This window comes from Brienomyrus brachyistius, chromosome 14 (genome assembly GCF_023856365.1).
Source record: "Brienomyrus brachyistius isolate T26 chromosome 14, BBRACH_0.4, whole genome shotgun sequence".
Classification (NCBI taxonomy): Eukaryota; Metazoa; Chordata; class Actinopteri; order Osteoglossiformes; family Mormyridae; genus Brienomyrus; species Brienomyrus brachyistius.
In genome coordinates this window covers 3,396,183-3,415,472 of record NC_064546.1, presented here as the reverse complement: position 1 = coordinate 3,415,472, position 19,290 = coordinate 3,396,183, and the positions used below count along the sequence as shown (strand labels likewise).

The window sequence follows — 19,290 nt, the reverse complement described above, 5'->3', positions numbered from 1 at the left end:
TACAGATGGAGGATGGCTTTAATTTATGTACTGGAGTTCTGCTGAAACACCAGAAACCAGAGGTGGACAGTTCAGGTCCAAAAAGTAAAAATCTAGGCCAAGACTTTGTTTCAGCCAACCAGCTGAGTTCTCTGTGACTGTGACTCTTTACACTGAATTAGTTGGTTGAAACAAAATCTTGGTCTGGATTTTTACTTTCGGGACATGAACCTTCTACCTCTGCCAGGAACCATGGTATGGGGAGCTCACAGCCGGTACAGCCATGTAAGGTACTGTAAGTAAGCTTGTAGGGAAAAGCCTCATTTTCACGAAGTTGAAAGCAACATGGAACATGTTTGGGAATGCTTCAGAACGTCCAACACGTCGCCAGATCTCCTGCATGTTGGTGCTCCCCACTGAGGAATGGAATCGGAAATAAAAGAATGCGGGAAGGTCCCATGTGACCTGTCAGCCTTTGCAAATTACCAGTGCGGACCCCTTACGGGATATGCACTTCTCCGTCTTTGCATTTTATCTGCCTCTGTGACACGGCTTTGTGAGCGACACGGTGCTGCCGATGAGCTCCCCGACTCATCTGCCGGGGAGCCAGACAGCGTCTCTCCTTCCGGATCGTTCCCATCAATCTCCTGTCTGCTCAGTGTGGACCACCACTGCCGGAATTGGCTCCAAGGTTATGTGATAAATGTCCCCGAAATTATGCTCTCACTACATTTCAAACTGAGGTTCTGAAGAAAAAAATCCCTTTTCAAGGAAGATGTATTAAACAAATAGTCAATAGTAAAACAAAAGTTCCTTGAAATGAAAGCTATGAAAAGCAAATAACTAAATAAAGCCACTACAGTTATTGAAGAACAATATCTCTCTGTTCTACTTTGTAAAATTAAACTTTTATATATTTTATGTTATAACTCTTTCTAAAGTAGCTTTACCGTCTTTCTTGGGCTAATTTAGGTCCATCTACACATGCTTACATGTGCTGACTCAGTGTTGGTTAGGTCCAGCAAAGGGATTGGTTGATGTAACAAAGAGATTAGCTAGTGTGTACACATATTGACTGTTTTAGGTCAGACTGAGTATCATAATACCATAAATTTTGGCCAGACAGGTTACTTAAAGATTTTGAGCAAGCTGTCAGATTTTTTCAATGTCTATAAGGTGGACTGAAGTTGGATCCTCATGCAGTGCAATATGAAGTGTAATAGGACTCCTGTGGTCCGATCGGGCACAGGCCTCTGGCCTACCTGTGTAAAGAAGGGCTCGTAGATCTCCACCCCCTTGTCCGAGCCCTGGGACAGCACCTCGCGCCCACGCCGCCAGCTGTAGCGCACAGGGGGGTTGGAGTTGGCGACGCAGCGCAGGAACACCGTTCTCTCATAATAAAACTGCTCCTTGGCCTCGCCAATGCTCTGGTGCACAGTCACTATGGGGTCGTCCAGATCTGTGGGCACGGTGGACACAACAGAGAGTAGTCAGGCTAAGGGGGGTCGGGGGGTCTCTCTGTTTCTGCTTTACGCTGTCTCTTCATTCGTTGAGTAGCTGAGCGCTGGTTACCAGGGCAACGCAAAGGGTGTTTGATTCCATGGATCACTGCCGGCCTTAAGCCTGAGCGTTTCTCTTGCCGTGTGCCGCCTTGCATGCCTCCACACCCCCTGGCAAAGCCTAAGCCCCCCTGTATCCTGCTTAGGGGCAGTTTGGATGAAACCTGCAGGCTGGATGGCAGGTCAAGTGCACACTGGGATTCCCACGTGCCTGCGGACGTGGCCTACATAACCAATGAAAGAAAGTTTCAGCTAAAGCCACTTTAGTTCCCGTGCAGGTACCGCGCACCCGGAAGCCAGGGTGAGGCACTGAGGGAACAGTGGATTCGATGACAAAGCATTACTGTAACTGGGGGACGACATCATTAGGAGGCTGAGCACGCGAGCTGGCTTTACGACAACTCAGAACCTGTCCTCCTTTCCTGCCAGCATCGCACTACTGCTGCTCCTGCCTGAACCGTCCTCGCTCAGACCAGGACCTTCCCTGCTGCATGCACCCCGAACGCTCAGCCCTAGTGCGTTGCCGTGGCAACAGGTAGAGCCCTAATTAAAATGAATACAAACTGACACACAGAAGATGAGCAGCAATCAACGGTGTATGAAAGCTACACAACCATGATGTTTAACAATTAGAAAGGGCAATGGGAGACCGCAAACACATGACAGACAAACAATCAACTATTAGTTGCTCACACATGCATATCTATGGCTAGTTATGTTGCCATAACCAGCAGCCGTAATGCTAAATTCATGTTTATCGTTTTGATGAGAAGATACACTTCCCTTAGCCACGAATGGAATGCAGGGTAGTAATGATAGAGGAACTTCTTCAACAATGCGCCATTGTTGAGACTTCAGTCTATCGCAGGGGGAGACCTAAACCTCTGATTCTTAGAATGGAGGAGGAGAAGACCGTGCTCTCAGTAAGAGGCAGCTAGCTAGAAACAAAAGAAGGCTCTTGCAATTATTACTAATACAGGAGGAATGAGCCCTGATAAACTAATAGCCAAGAAGTCAAAATTCCATATTATTATTATTATTATTATTATTAATGATAAAGAAGTCCAATTGTTTATGCAGTACAGCTCATTCATTAATAATTCTGACGCAGTAAATTATGATATTTACTCGAACATGTGTGTTTGTAGGAAAATGCTTACTTACAGTAATCCATCCATCCATCCATTTTCCAAACCGCTTATCCTACTAGGTCACGGGGGGTCCGGAGCCTATCCCAGAAGCAATGGGCACGAGGCAGGGAACAACGCAGGATAGAGGGGCCAGCCCATCGCAGGGCACACTCACACACCATTCACTCGTACATGCATTCCTGCGGGCAATTTAGCAACTCCAATTAGCCTCAGCATGTTTTTGGACTGTGGGGGGAAACCAGAGTACCCGGAGGAAACCCCACGACGACATGGGGAGAACATGCAAACTCACACACATGTAACGCAGGCGGAGACGAACCTGGGACCCAGAGGTGTGAGGCAACAGTGCTAACCACTGCACCACCATGCCGCCCCCTTTACAGTAATCTCAAATACAAAAAAATTGTGGAGCAGAGCATCAGTAACAGGGAACTGATGAAAGTTGATGATGGCTACTATATGCCCCTAATGATGAAGAGCTACTCTGTATCTCTATGGCAGGTGCTTGAAATGACCCTTATTGATTTACATCATATAGATACATATTTCTTTTCTTTTGCCTAGTTAGCAGTTTGGATTTTCAATAGGATCAAAAAGGTATCAATCACAAGGGACTTTCAAAGGCACCCCAGCCTCACTGGAGCTGGGCCACTTGCATAAGCTTAATGTATCATTTAAACACCAGCTGAACGTGCTCCTCAGTCTGCAGTGAGGAAAGCATAAGACCCAACTGAATGCAAAGAACAAGGACTCTGTCTTCTTTGATAGCGTGTCCTTCTGTGCAACACCAGCAGAAGTCTGCTCAGCGACCTGGCCGGCTGCTGCGAAGGGCGACACGTTAGTGTCCTCGCGGGAGCTCGACATGCATCGCTCCGGACTTCAAGCACCTCCAGTTTGAGGTCGGGCCGTGACAGTCATTAAGCAGACATGTTTCTCCTGTGATGACCGATTCCCCATACGAGAAAATGACGAAGTGCTTTTACAATGTGTCTGGTTACAGATTATTAACTTTGAAATTAAATGCATATCACATCGTAGCAATTTATGTTAGAAGCTCAATATCACAAACACACCTACATAAATATACAATGATATACATAAATATAAATTGATTTTTATGATAATCCGTTATAAATGAATGTGAAACTGTCATTGAAGTTTGGACAGCTACACAGTGCAGTAGGTTTGGTCTTCAATGTTTTCCAGACTATTCCCCCCATATACACCTTGAAACAGACACACTGAGTGTGTTGTGCACACGCCTGCACTGCTGCTCTGACATGAAGGTGGTGACTTATAATATAATGACATATATATCGGCATAAAAAATGAGACAAGGAAAAAAAAACAGTTGTGTGTCTCTTAATTTAAAAAAATGGATTCCTGTTCAATAAATCCTGATAAGAGCAACTGTAGCTCAGTTAGGAACCCCATGAAAGCATCCTGTACAGTGCGTCCCCCTGCCTTGTGCCATGTGCTTTCTGGAATAGACTCTAGCTTTACAGTGACTCTGTACTGGACAGGTGGTTATGAAAGATGGATGGATGGAAGCATACAGTTGACGATTTAAGTGCTAAACTGCAAAATCCAGACAGCCTGCACACGTGGGAGGTAAAACCTTATGTTTAAAAGGCAGGCGGATTTCAGCCAGGAACTCTTAATCTATAATGATTCATGTTTGGAAGGAAGCAACTCTGGCCAAATTCTGATATCAAAATACAATGCATTTGCTTATTTATTATTATTGCTACTTTTTGCGACGGTTATTGTGCGAGACAAATTGAAGTTGGCGCCCCAACACAGTGTAGCTGCCCTGTGCGGAAGCTGCAGAGGAGACAGTATTTCTAGGGGCTCCTACATTGCGTTGCTGTTCTATGCCGACATCACAGAGGGTATTAGTACTTCTAGGGGCCCCTACATCCTATAGCTCTTCTGTGCTGCCTCTGCAGAAGCTGTGAGTACTTCTAGGGGGCCCTACATCCTATAGCTCTTCTGCGCTGCCTCTGCAGAAGCTGTGAGTACTTCTAGGGGCCCCTACATCCTGTAGCTCTTCTGTGCTGCCTCTGCAGAAGCTGTGAGTACTTCTAGGGGCCCCTAAATCCTGTAGCTCTTCTGTGCTGCCTCTGCAGAAGCTGTGAGTACTTCTAGGGGCCCCTACATCGAGTAGCTCTTCTGTGCTGCCTCTGCAGAAGGTGTGAGTACTTCTAGGGGCCCCTACATCGAGTAGCTCTTCTGTGCTGCCTCTGCAGAAGGTGTGAGTATTTCTAGGGGCCCCTACATCCTGTAGCTCTTCTGTGCTGCCTCTGCAGAAGGTGTGAGTACTTCTAGGGGCCCCTACAACCTGTAGCTCTTCTGTGCTGCCTCTGCAGAAGGTGTGAGTACTTCTAGGGGCCCCTACATCATGTATAGTTGCTGTTATGTGTCAGTTCTGTAGACAATGTGAGTACCTCTATGGGCCCCTACGTCGTGTACCTTTTACTGTATTTTCCGGCATTACACTGGGCATGAGTTCAGATGCTCGCTCCTCATTTAACGACTGAGCTCCATTCCTACAATTAAGACGTTAAGTGAATTTGTCTTAGGTGAGGACCCGCTCCTTACCAATATTTCAATCATACTGTACTGGTTTTGTTAGTATATTTATAAATGTTTATACGGTAGCATACTGCATTCTCTAATAAACAGTGTACTTTTCCCACAATGTGTTTTCTCTATATGTGACAGGTGAAAATCTGAGGGAAACTGACAAACCAAACACTGAAAAGACTTAGGAGATATCCTATCTAGCATAGCAAGGTTACATCAAGCTAGCCGATAATATATATTAACTAAAATATGAAACAACAAAAAAAAAAACTTACAGCTATTGCTTTCAGAGATGTAACAAAAACATAAGACAGAGGAAAACCTCAAGGTTGCGTACAGTACCTCTGTGTTTTACACGCTGCTGGGGGGGGGTTCCCTATTCCACAATACAAAGCTTATGCATCAAACTAAAGGTAATGTATTTAAATAAGAGTTGCCCGCAAGTTCAGTGTAAAATGAAATGGCATATCGAAATGAAGGTCACTTACTGTAAACAGCATACAACCTTCCTTCACTGACCCAAAAAAACCAGCGAGCAGTGCAGAGTAGAACTTCCACGCCCAAAGTTCTCCTACAGCGTATAATACCAACTGGTCGGAGAGACGGTCACAAGTAGGTCATTAAACAGGTAGGTCTGTGACTGAGGAGTGTCTGTACTTCTTGTGGCACATACATGCAATCTTCGCTTTGTCTCAGGTGGTCTGCAGCACATGCCAGGTCAGCACCCCTCAGAAGAAGATTATTTAGGCCACCATCTATAGCAGTGTTTCCCAACCTTTTTTGAATTGTGTACCCCCTGAGAGATTTTCTCATACCACAAGTACCCCCTTTGTCAAATGTGTTGATGATTCAATAGTTTATGTCTTTTTTTGCTCTTTTCATTGATAAAAGCTGGGTTTGTTATTCATTAAGCAACACATCCCAGATAGATTTTCTTTCTATACCAGGGCACAGCTAATGGAATGGCTGATAATATTTACCCATCATCAGGGAAATTAAATATAAAATTTTTTTCCACGTACCCCCTGTAATGTGCTCGCGTACCACTAGGGGTACGCGTACCCCCGGTTGGGAATCACTGATCTATAGAACTGATATTTCCATAAAAATGAAGGTATTCTTTGTGTTACTCAATTGATTACTCACATATTTGTCTTTTTTTCCAAATATAAAGATGCTTGATATTAACCATTATACACTATATATGTTTGGCAAGTGGTGTGTATTTTTTGCTATTTCTTCCGAACATCTGATAGGCAGAAATGACTCTGCATCATCTTCTCTCGAAGATGATCACGGAGGACTGAGCAAAAGGTGGGATGTCGGCTCGGCTCATCTCTTAAGAGGCTAGTCTTGAGTGCACTTACACATTTAATCAATCTGAATACTTAACCACTTTTCAAACAAGTCAGCAAGGCATTTAGGAACCGTGAAAAGGAATGAATAACCCACGTCTCTTATAACACCTAAAAAGTGGCCTGAATTTTCAAAATATTAATGATAATGTGTAATACCAGAGGTGGCAATTTCAGGTCCAGAAAATAAAAATCCAGATCATGATTTACTTTCAACCAAGCACATGAGTACTCCGTGACTGTGACTCTTTATACTCATCTGATTGGTTGAAAGTAAATTATGGTGTGGATTTTTACTTTATGGACCTGAAATTGTCACCTCTGTATAATACTGAGTAATAATAATAAACCATTTGCACGATTCATGTTTTAGTTTGCCACTACTTTTCAGGTCTTTCTCCTTTTTTGTCTGCTATTTAGAAATGGCTTTTTATAAACCTATGGTAAATGACCGTTGTAATGTTGTGCTTTAAAAAGACCAGTGATATTACTGTAATGGGACCACACACAAGCAGTCACTGGACTGTGTGTCATTGTGTGTGTGTGGGAGGGGGGCAGGGATGGGGTCCTAATGTGCAGCTTTCACCTCGGAGAGTTATTTGTGAGGAAAAAAAATACATACGTCAGGCTGGCGAAGCCGTCAGAGATAAGTCATGGACAGGCTGGAATTGCCACAGTCGCGCTGAGCTAATAATTATCTCAGCTTGATTACATGTAATGCCAGAGACCTCTCTGACACTCGTGGTTCGGCTTTCAGCGTTAAAAAGGGAAGCTCATTATGTCCGAGATGAGCGGTCCGCTCGTGTTTCGTGTTGCCAAACCAACAGCGTGAGAGAGCGAAAGAGCGAGAGAGAGCAAGCGTGAGCAGGAACGAGTTTGGCCACCACATGCTGGTATTAGCTGCCTTGTATGAATCCCAGAGAGGGAAACATAACATAGCTATAGCTATTTTCCTTTATTTGTTTAGTTTTATATATTAAATATTTTGTATCTGAGCTGTTAGCAAACATCAGTTTACAGCATGACACAGCAGACATGGTCTTAGGTGTTTGTCTTAAGGTTTGAATATAAAACTTCTCAGAACTGATTAGTTATGTTTACCTGCTTCCTGTAAGTCTACAGGAAAAAAAATGTGTGTTAATATAAAATATTTCAATATGCTGTACGGTACTTGCAATCACGACAAAATTCAAATTGTAAACCAGCAATGTAACAGTGTTGCAATATTTAATCCAAGATTAGTGAATGACTTTTATAATGCAGAAGGGTTGAGGTACAGGCTGAGCTGAAGGGTGCCAGTACATAAATGCCAGTGATTGTCCGCTAATTGTTTACATTTGCTTAATGTATCAGGGGAATAATTCATATAGCTTTTAATACCCCGTGCAGATTAACTGTGTGTCTCTCATAGAGCCCCAGTTACTCCCTCCAGAGATTAAAAGGACAGCTGTCAGCCAGCAGTCATGGTAACACAGATTTTGAGATGCACAAAAATAAATCGAACGCGGCAACAATAACTCTGTCTCATCCGGCAAAACAAACTCTCAAAACAGTGGGTTTCCCTTTAGCTAGTACGAAGTTGTAAATTACGTACAGCGACAAAAAATTGATTCTCTGAACCCAGAGTATGGTACAGATATTTTTAGCAGAGCTATGCCCCAGACCTACCTAAAAATAGACACTCGTTGCAAGAAGGAGGGATTTTAACTTGTGAATGTTTGATTCTCCTGCTTGACATGGCCGTGATTTCCGGCTGAAGGCCTAAGGACCTCGCGAGGCACAATGTCAGCTAGATAAGTGGGATTTTTTTGCCTGTGAAAGTCATAAGTGCTTTTAACATACTCGCGTTGAAGTATGGTCTGTAGCCTGAAGCAGCGCTCTCTGTGGCAGCTGTGGTCAGCTACCTCTTGCTGCAAAAACAGCTGAAAAACTAGCCCTTTGGGATGGTGTGACACCAGTGGATCGATGGGGGAGGCAGCCTCCTGGTCCACTGCTTCAGAGAGGATCAGGTCAGCGCTCCGGCTATGGTGCTTGTCACAGGTTCGTGATGGAGGTGGCTGTTTGATGTCACAGGCCAATACTACAATGCCTTTCGCTTTTGTTTTATTTCTTGAATTAAGAAAGCCTTCAGCTTTAAAAGCACAGCTCAGTTGGAGAGCATTACAAAACGCTACATACTGAAAGAATTAATCAATACTCACAAAATTAACTTGCCTTTATAGCATTAGATGTTTAAATCTCAAACACCATCCCTAATGCAGACCTTACATACGCCATAGGAGATCAGGCGATGCAGCTATGGCTATGTCAGGCCACAAACTAAACATGGGCAGGTAACATCTTAATCAGTCTTGCCTGTTAGATCTAATGATCAATAGCACAAACCATGCTTATAAACTAACTCAAGTGAGGTAATTTGCTTCTAGAAACAGACAGGCAGAGTAAAAGAAACAGTTGCTTACTCCTGTCTCTCTGTAGCTCCACAATTTAAAAGTTTTTCCAGCATTCACGTTTGTACTAGTACAGCATTTAAGTTATAGTACGAGTTTTAATTTGCATTATTGAAAAAGGAATACAGTTCTGATGCAGTATAAAACACTCAACTAGTTGAGGATAAAGAGTCACACTCATAGAGCACTGAACTGCTTGGTTGAAACGAAATCTTGGCCTGGATTTTTGGCACTCCTGGAGTTATTTCTTTGTTTATTTGGCAGTTTAAGGGCCTTGCTCAAGAGCGCTGCAGTGATATGATCACCCTGCCTGACATAGTATTCAAACCAACAACCTTCAACAGACAGGCACACGGGGCTCATTGATAAAAATAAATAAATAAATAAATAAATAAATAAATAAATAGTGCATTCTTGTGGCCGACGAAATGTGACCCTCCAGAACAAAACCGTACGGAAGTCGCATGGCCGTATTTTTAGATATTTTTTGAGGATTTTTTGTGCTCTTTCATTTGATACCATAATTCTAATTTCTAATTTTTGACCCAAGTGTACAGTTTTGTGCTGGAGGGTCACAAATGTTCATACGAAAAGTAAAATTCAAACATATAAACATAAGTTTTATGTTTCTAACAGCTATTCGGAGACAGTGGAACCACAAACAAGAGGGGGAAAAAGGAATTTTTAAGTGCAGTCTTAATAGTGTCTGAAGTAGAGGGACGGCAAACCAATTATCTGGTAGTACATTTAACAGTGTGGTTTAAAAAAAAACCCAAAAGCCGGATAGTGGCCAGGGCCCCTTGCTGTTAATGTGGTCAGTTCAACAGGCCAGACAAAGACAGAAATAGACAAAATGGTCAGATTTAAAATCCACCGAACACCGACGTTCAGCTCCTCTATGTCGCTGGTGAAATGGTAACAAATTCAGATTTTCCGTTTCAGTTATTTGCTGTGAACAATTAAATTACGGTACCACTTTACAATAAGGCTCCCTTTTGCCACTCGTAAATGGTAGTAACTCATTAAGAAAAAGGAAACAGTGTTATAACTTGTTTACAATTGTCTGTTAATAATTCACAAATTGTTACAACCTAATTAATAACCAGATTATAAACCGTTCATAAACCATTTATATGGGTAGCCTTACTCTAAAGTGGCACCAAAATTACAAATTATTTTGAAATGTAAAGTGTACAGTACCGTTGGTTTAGACATTGGCAATAAATACTGTAGGCTTTTTATGGTGTTGCTCAGACCAGCAGAGTGTTATGGGTTGAGGTTAAGGGGGCCCAAGGACTATCCACAATTTTCATATTCGTGGGAATCTTGCACCCCCTAACCCTCGCAAATGTAAAGAGAGTGATTACTATACATTAGAGTGCATATACTTTGATTTTTCAATAGGCTACATACAAATCTAACTTAGATTCCATGCAATAAATATATTGCTGCTTATATAGATTCATTCATTTAAAAAATAAAGGAAATGCTGAATGTTACTTGTACAGTATATCAGATATAATGAAAATGTTGCTTATTTATTAATGTGCATTTTAGCACCAAAACGAGCTCAATGCTCAATTTCATCTTAAATATGCATTTTTGCTGCATTTTTGTTTTATCCAAAAATGTGCATATGACTGCTTTGTAAATATGTAAAAAATATTTTGGTATAAATGTGCGTACAAATGTTTTGCGGCTATTTCACTCACACAAAGCCCTTATAAATGAGCTGTATGGTCCTAACTGGCAGAGCCACAAGCACTGCTCCAGTGTGGACCTACTGGTACTCATGGCCACCATCACTGCATGGAGTTCTCTCAAACCCAATCTTTTAATGAAGGCCGGATAACTGCTTAGCTGCTCTCCACAGAACAGCCGAGTGCCCTCTTAGCTGGGATCTTAGAGTACATGTGATGGCTGTCAACCTGTGGATTGACCATTTACATTTGCAGTTATTTATTGACCATAAGAACATAAGAAAACAAGAAATTTATGAAAGGAGGCCATTCGGCTCATCAAGCTCGTTTGGGGAGAATTCGACTAATACCTCACAGTTGTTAAAATCTTATCTCACTCTGATTTAAAGGACCCGAGGTTTTAGCTACACTAACGGGAAAACTACTCCATACTCTAACTACATGCAGCGTAAAGAAGTGGTTTCTCTAATCCAGTTTAAAATGTTCTCCCGCTAATTTCCACCTATGGCCATGAGTTCTTGTGTTTGAACTAACACTGAAGTATTTGGTTGATGTCCTTTTTAAGTATGGTGACCAAACCTGCACACAACATTCTATGTGCAGTCTTACCAAAGAATTATACAATCTTAGCATCGCCTCCCTTGAATTAATCTCCACTCACCTACAGATGTAACCCAACATCCAATTGGCCTTTTTAATTGCTTCTCCACACTGCAGATGCTTCTGTCCATAACAGCGTGCAAGCAAGGTCGGTAATGCACTGCAAGCATAGTTAAAACGTACGTGTGTCCTTACGAGAGAGAGCATTCTGAAGAATGGCCCATTTTGGGAGATCAGCAGACCTCCTGCGGGGCCAGTAGGACGGCTCTGGGAGACCGACTCTGGGAGACCGACTCTGGGAGACCGGCTCTGGGAGACCGACTCTGTGAGACCGGCTCTGGGAGACCGACTCTGTGAAACCGGCTCTGGGAGACCGACTCTGGGAGACCGGCTCTGTGAGACCGGCTCTGGGAGACCGGCTCTGGGAGACCGGCTCTGGGAGACCGGCTCTTGGTCTTACTAGTATCACCGCTGCCGTACATGAGTCAGGGTTCTATCTGGGTTAAAGCTTAAATGACCGAAGCATTTCGCCCCCAGCTACCTGCAATGTTTCTGCCTGGCTGCCCTGCGGGATCTGGCCTTGAGCTCTTACCAGCTGCTGAGTGGGACTGCAGGTTTAAAGTATGCCGGTGATTAATAAGACATGTTCAAGACCCGGAATGATGCCACAATAAGCTAGCACATCAATATCAATAGAAATTTTCCACTACTCACTTTATTTTCATCTCTTATTTTAATTAGATTTTGAAGGATTCATAAGTTCATGTGCATTGTAAAGAAACTGGTATCTGTGCGACGTTGCTAGGCGCTGGGTCTCGCTACGAGCCGTACATATCGCTTTTTCTGCTGCAACCCAGGGGCGCATGACGAGGTCTTGCCTGCCTCCTGGCCCAATCTGTGAACCACTGACTGGCTGTCGTCTGCCAGAGTCCATCATCCCTCCAATTTGTCTGGAGCCTGAGCAGCTAACTGAATAAAAGCTTCCCCATCACTGAGAAGGCCATTTATTTTTTTATTTATTTTTTGAGCTAGCAGCTGTTAGCCAATCAGAGTATCAGACAATCATGTACTGTCACTGTCCTCAGTTCCTCATTCTTCTTCTACTAGACTATGGTTGTTTGCTCTTCTTGACCTTTCCTTGTACAACTATGCCTCCATGTCTTGGCCTGTGGTTCCAACTAACACATCCAGCTGAGGTAGTCCTAAGGAGGTTCTCTACCAACTATTGAGCAACTCCTCATTCAGTAAGAGTACAGGACTTTACTAGTGATTTAATTCTACCATCAACTTTGTGCTGAGGGAATGACCTTTACACTTTTCCATTTGGTCGACCATTTGAAGATATTTTTCGACTCTCCTGAATGCGAGGAAATGTTTAGTAGCTGTGATGGCAGAATGATATTTTAACATAAATGTTTATTAATGCGCACTGATAAAGGCCATGCGTAACTTTTAAAGGATGTCCTTGTAAGAATAATGAGAGGCTACAATCTTGCCATTAATTACAAATTCCCATTAATTACAGAAGCATAAGTTTGCATAATTTATACAAATACTAAGCATTTGTTCCATTCTTAAGAAAATGGGTCAAATATAAGACATTAGTTACAGCAAGTCATTCATAAAAAGAATACATGTTATCGTGGGGGGGGGGGGGGACGTGGATGGGGGCAGCTCTCCTGGGGTACGTGTCCCGAAAGCACAGTTGCTAACAGCGTTAGCAATACATAGTTGTAACCATACAACTGAAGGGCTCCAACTGTGTAAGCTGCTAAGGGGAGATTGTGGGAAACGTAGCCCTGGACTGTAGAGTCAGCTGGCTGGGTTGCCAGTTTAGATGGAGGAGTCTTGTCCTTCCCCGCGTCCTGTAAACCTATCCAGACCCCGAGCTTTACCTTGACTTGTTTCATGGTTTTTTCTTTCTTTCTCCCGGGAAGGGCCAATTATGATGGTTGTGTAATAAAAATATTTTTCATTTAGATTTATTGTGTACATATACATTTTCTGGGGGCGGCATGGTGGTGCAGTGGTTAGCACTGTCGCCTCACACCTCTGGGACCCGGGTTCGAGTCTCCGCCTGGGTCACATGTGTGCGGAGTTTGCATGTTCTCCCCGTGTCGTCGTGGGGTTTCCTCCGGGTACTCCGGTTTCCCCCCACAGTCCAAAAACATGCTGAGGCTAATTGGAGTTGCTGAATTGCCCGTAGGTGTGCATGTGTGAGTGAATGGTGTGTGAGTGTGCCCTGCGATGGGCTGGCCCCCCATCCTGGGTTGTTCCCTGCCTTGTGCCCATTGATTCCGGGATAGGCTCCGGACCCCCCGCGACCCAATAGGATAAGCGGTTTGGAAAATGGATGGATGGATATACATTTTCTACAGAGTGATCCTTAAAGTAAAACTGAATGGGAGGTGATAATGGATTGTTGATTTGTAATTGATTGATTGTAATTGATTCCTAAATAAATCCCAATTATTTACATGGGGGTGAAAGGCCATTGCAGTTGCCATCATATTAAATATATACAATTAACATCATTTAAAGCAATAATATGTATGTGTTAAAACCCGGATAGTGGCACGAATGCACTTAAGGAGCCATTCTGAGAAAACAGTGTCCCTGAAGTAAGAAATCCATTTAACATTATCATCTCATCTCAGTCAATAAGTCCAATAATGCGGTTGCTGGGTTCAATGTACAATGTATTCTGTTCACTGAAGCCACCTACAATATACATTCTCCTTGGCCTTGATTTATTCAGTCCCTTTCAAACTGTCAACCTTCAGGTTCTCCCTGACACCAATAATTCACCTGATCAAGTCAGTGTATCTGCCACCAGTATGCATAATGCATACCTACATACACCCATTATATACACATGCTCCCCTTTGTGTATACTGAAGCTGACCAGCCCTCAATGGGTGGACTGTATTAAAAAAAAAAAAAAAACAATATGCAAGATACCCAGAAACCAGCAGTATCTGCATAATGTCTCATTCGGGTGCCTACTTCAGTGGCCTGGGTCTCACTGAATCGGCCGTGATGACTGATTGCAACTTCCTCTGTGTCTCCATGAGACTCTGGCCACTTCTTAATGCCTCTATTAATATCTTGAGGATGCTGTTCCCACGAGTGACAGAGACCTTCCTCCTCCTACAGACACATACTGTAAGCCCTGCTGGTCTCTGTGCTGTGGTCTCCAAACCTACAAATTACTCTCACTGATTCTGAGTATAACTGCACACTTGGTTCGGGCAATTTTGTTTTAGCATTGATGTTCACAGGTTCCTTGAGATGAAAATGATTTTTTATTGGTTTTATAGATATAAAGCATCCATTTTTATGGAAGAAGAAATAATAATCGGCCTTTGATGAATCCGGTATAAATGTCTCCATTTCAGATGAATGAGTCCAGACACTTTAATAAACTTCAAAGTTCCCTCCTCATGTCTAACTGTCGTGGGGGTCTCTTGAAACAGTTCATATTGTGACAGGCCAATTTTAATATGCCCCAGCGTCACGTTGGCTACACAGCTGGTCTCTTTTCTTAGGCAGGAATGCCGAAGATGGGGTTTAATCAGCGGCAAGTCAGCATGTAGGATCCCCAGCCATTCAGCACTGTGGCGATCACAGTCTCTGTCTACTGGAAAGCTGCTTTGGCTACAGATGCACCTAATCTCGTTTTGCAGTTTCCCACGGTCAAGATCAAAAGGGAAAAATCTGAGGCGCAGAGACAATGCAAGGACAAAAAGAGTAAATCCCACGGCTGCAGGGAAAGCAGAGGAATGTCACGTTTCCGTCCACGTTCGGCCGCAGATAGGAGCGATGACGTGGGCGCTAACGCTGACAGCTAGCAGCTGGGGCAATCCACTCTACAGAATGAAATCGTAATTGCTGGTTTCAAAGTTGGGGGGAGACTGATGAGTGGTGAGCTGAAAACACAGGCCACTCGGTGGTGCTCCTCCATTTGGGCAGAGGGATCACGTGTGTGCACTCCGCTAAGGGGCTGACAGAGCAGAGGCTAATATCACTGCCGCCGTGAGGATTATCAGCACCCAGTGAACACTGAGGTGACCAGGAAGAGCTGTGCTACCCCAGCGAGGGGGGGGCATGTACTGGAAGAAAGTGCTACAGGTGTCTAAATCCACTTAGGGAACCCCTTCATTTTCCCGAGACTAATTTATTTATATCAGGCATAGCAATGGCATCTATGCAGAGCAACTTGGTTGGATAGCAATTAACTCATTTACAATGCTAAACAATTTACCGGGCCCATTGAATACGCTACAATTTAATTTATGCTAACACGCTCATTTCGAATTTGAATTATAATGGAAGGAGCAAAGCACACAAAAAATAAACATCCACCCACAGTCTCATCTTAAACTTCACGATGGCTGGAAAACAAGCCCAGCGGAGCAGCCCCCTGAAGCAGGAAGATCTCAGGTGCGACATCGCTTCTCGTCTCGTGTCACGTTAACTTTCTTACAATGGCTCCGAGGCGACTTTATGATTGTTTTTCTAAGAAGAGTACTGCTGTTAACTGTTAACAGGTACCCAGGATGCAAAAGAACCTCAGTAAAGTCTACTGGCAGACCCGACTTTCTGCGTGCTGAGCTCGTGTTCCCGTGCCTATGCTCAGGTGGTAAGAACGGCAGTCTACCTGCAATGCAAGCTCTGGACTGATCCTACCACTAATTAGCTTAAAAAACATGCATTTTTTCAAAAATATTGACCTAAAACAGACTAACTGCAAGAAAGCATTTATCGTCAGCAAGTTTAGATATAAATATAACTACAGCAAAGGGTTACAGATGCCTTTTTAATGAGTTACATGCGGTACATATAATTCCCCGTGCTTCCATGCTGGAGAACCATAGCATCATTATAAAATGCTGTGACTTGCCCCAAATTTTTCCCCTCGCCTGCAATGCATCCTGGGAAGTGTGAGCCCCATCGTACCTCACTCTCATACATACCTTAGATTACCTCTTTGAAGGCCACCGAACCGAAGAAAGCTCAGGCAGAACAACTGAACATCCTACACAGGGCTTTCAAAATATCTTGTATGCGGATATCATGTCCTACTGTATATGACGTCGGGTCTTAAACAACAGACCTGAATTGCTTGCTGAGGTCTTCAGCCTTTACCACTAAGATTTATACAACAATGGGCTCACTCACTGCACACACATTGCACTAAGCTTTCAACTGGCTTCCAAAATCACCTTATGAAAAATTCTTGGACATGTTCATTCTGATGTTACTCCCCCCCCCCCCCCCCCCCCCCCCGCTCTCTTCCCCCTCTTGTGAATAATGCTGCTGAACTGTGTTTGATAGAGCATAGCCTTTGCCAAACCACACTTTACCCAGGGAACAACTGAAGCAGCAGCTTGCTGAGAAATGCTTCAGAATTGAATTACACGGCAAATTTCAAAACAATGAACGAATGAATGAATAAATGATGAATGAATGAATGAATGAATGAGTAAGGTCTCAAAATCCAAAAAAATAGCCAGGATGCTATAATAGGAGTCAATCATCAATCACCGCTTCCCAGAGGCACCAGCTAAAGTCACACCTTGGGGGGGGGGGGTGGGGTGGGAGTTGCAGAGTCACAGAAAAGGATGAGCCTCTTGGCATACATGAAATAAAATCAATGGCAGACCTAGTGTTCCCTGGTAAGCCACTTCCATCTTGGCCCCCTGTCAGTATCGCTTTCCCATATGGTCTATCTTGTCTTTCCTCTGCAGCTGGTGAAACTTCCACGGAAGGTCAAAAAAAGATAAAGGCGCACTGAGAGGGTGAAGAAACACAGCCAACTTCTGTGTGACCCCACTCCATGCTCCATATTTCACTCCCGATGGACCAACGTTTGATTTGACAGTGTGATGTGCTAACAACGTCCAGTGCAAACCGGAATTAGTGGTCTGGCTATGCTTATGAATAATCTGGAAAAGACTTTCAGACGAATGATACGACATAGCAAACACCTAGACTGTCTCTTTTGTTCTTCCGAGCTTGGGACATGTTTCCTTTCTTAAATGAGCTGATAACAACTTTTAAAGAAACTGTTTTTCTCTCACATTTATGCTGTTTTTATCAAGATGTGGCCTACAAATGGTTTGTTAGAACAAATCATTTAAACATCTTGGTTTATCATATTTAAAAGCATTTAGTCCCTTTCAAAAATCTGATTTGATATTTGACAGAAGACGATACACAGTTGACGGACTGTATAAAATTTAAGCCTGAAAAATGTTGATTTGCAGTGTTGTTTCTGGTTCCTGGAATTGGTTAGAAATGCACTGAAAAGAATTGACGGTTTTTACTACTCGTAAACTCAGTGGCCAGTCCATACATTCAAAAATTTGAACCAGTTTGTTAGTGAATCACACCTTCAATGAATAAACCTTACAACGGCCTTGACATAATAAGAGTTCGCATCTTTGTTAACTCTCACTCTCTATAGGGGTATATGTGTAAGGTCCAAATGAAGCAAGCCTTTCTACAGAGAGACGCAAGCTGTCAAACCACGTATAATGTGCAACAGCACATTAGCTCCCAACGGCTAAAGCTCATCACCGAGACACTAACAGAAGGAGACAGAATCTGCAACCGCTGATCTGAAGTCCAAGTTTTTGTGATTGAATGGGGAACTATAAATATTAACACGTCGCAGCTTGCAATATGGGAAATATTTTTTTTCCCCATAATGACAGCTGACTAAGGATTGAGAGGCAGTGTAGTTGAGCAGCAATTTCCTAGTGAGATAACATAAGATTGCACCTGCTTAAAACCAGCAGAACAAAATGGCAAGCAGGCAGAATAGTAAATCAGCCCTTGGGATGCAGCACACCATCCGGCATGCACTCCAACGGTTAGGGATGTAAAATATAAACTGGAAAGGGTTCTGAGTTCACATGGCAATCCTCCAGCAACCTCCTCAAGGAGAGCACAAGGATAGATGCATTTAAATGAACTGCACAGTAAAAAATCTAACGATAAAAAAAACAGAATCAAAGACGAACGGCGAGCTGCCCCAGGTGGGTAACCCGGAAGGATGAACCAGTGGCCATATCTTGACCCATGCCCACTCACAGTAGACGTCAACGCGAATGGACTTGATGGCGGGTGAGCCCAGGCCGTTCTCAGCCTTGCAGTAGTAGCGCCCCCCTTGGTGCCTCTGGATCTTGGCGATACGTAGCGTCTCGTTGAATACGCTGGAGTCCTGGAAGCGATCTGAGGCGCTGCCCGCTGTCTTGGTCCATCGTATCTGAGCGGCAACAAGGATAAGGAGGTGGAGTTAATGTAGCAGGATGTGTCACTATAAAGAGCTGGGAACTTGCAGATTACATTCCTGGTTCAAGCGTCTGCTGTGGAACCCTTTATGTACTTATACTACCCTACAAGTTGGACCCTTTGACCCACCTGCCCCAATAGTTGTACCCTTCAAGTACTTGCCCAAATAGTTGTACCCTTCAAGTACTTGCCCTAATAGTTTTATGCTTGATGCACTTACCCAACAAGTTGACCACTTCAAGTACTTCCATAATAGTTGTACCCTTCAAGCATTTGCCCTAAAGGTTTTATGCTGATGTACTTACCCTACAAGCTGGCCCCTTCAAGTATTCGCCCTAATAGTTGTACTCTTCATTTGCTTGCCCAACAATCTGTTCATTGTCATTAACTACTCATTTATTTTGAGTGGTGATCTGGAACCTATCCTGGCAGGCGCAATTGTGATAGACCCTGGAGGGGACGCAAATCAACCACAGGACTCTCACATATTAGCATCTTAACACACATGACCACAAACCAAGGGCAAGCTGGGGCATTGGCCAAAACAGCGGAGAAGATGTGAAAAGGTACAACATCTCCTCCTGTATGTAACCAGAACTGAAGCCTACAGT

At 43.4% G+C, this 19,290-nt stretch overlaps 1 protein-coding gene across 4 annotated transcripts in view; it reads right to left on the bottom strand.

The window, feature by feature from the left end:
• mdga2a (MAM domain containing glycosylphosphatidylinositol anchor 2a) overlaps positions 1 to 19,290 on the bottom strand; it is a 194,790-nt gene that overhangs the window by 102,595 nt on the left and 72,905 nt on the right. For 2 of the 4 annotated variants that reach the window (XM_048974881.1, XM_048974883.1), the window contains exons 3-4: positions 18,479 to 18,653; positions 1,242 to 1,438 (exon numbers count right to left, since the gene is read on the bottom strand). In XM_048974881.1, the coding sequence (XP_048830838.1) occupies positions 1,242 to 1,438; positions 18,479 to 18,653 (372 nt within the window). The remainder of the gene's footprint in view (positions 1 to 1,241; positions 1,439 to 18,478; positions 18,654 to 19,290) is intronic. The other 2 variants (XM_048974880.1, XM_048974882.1) reach the window with 1 other exon arrangement.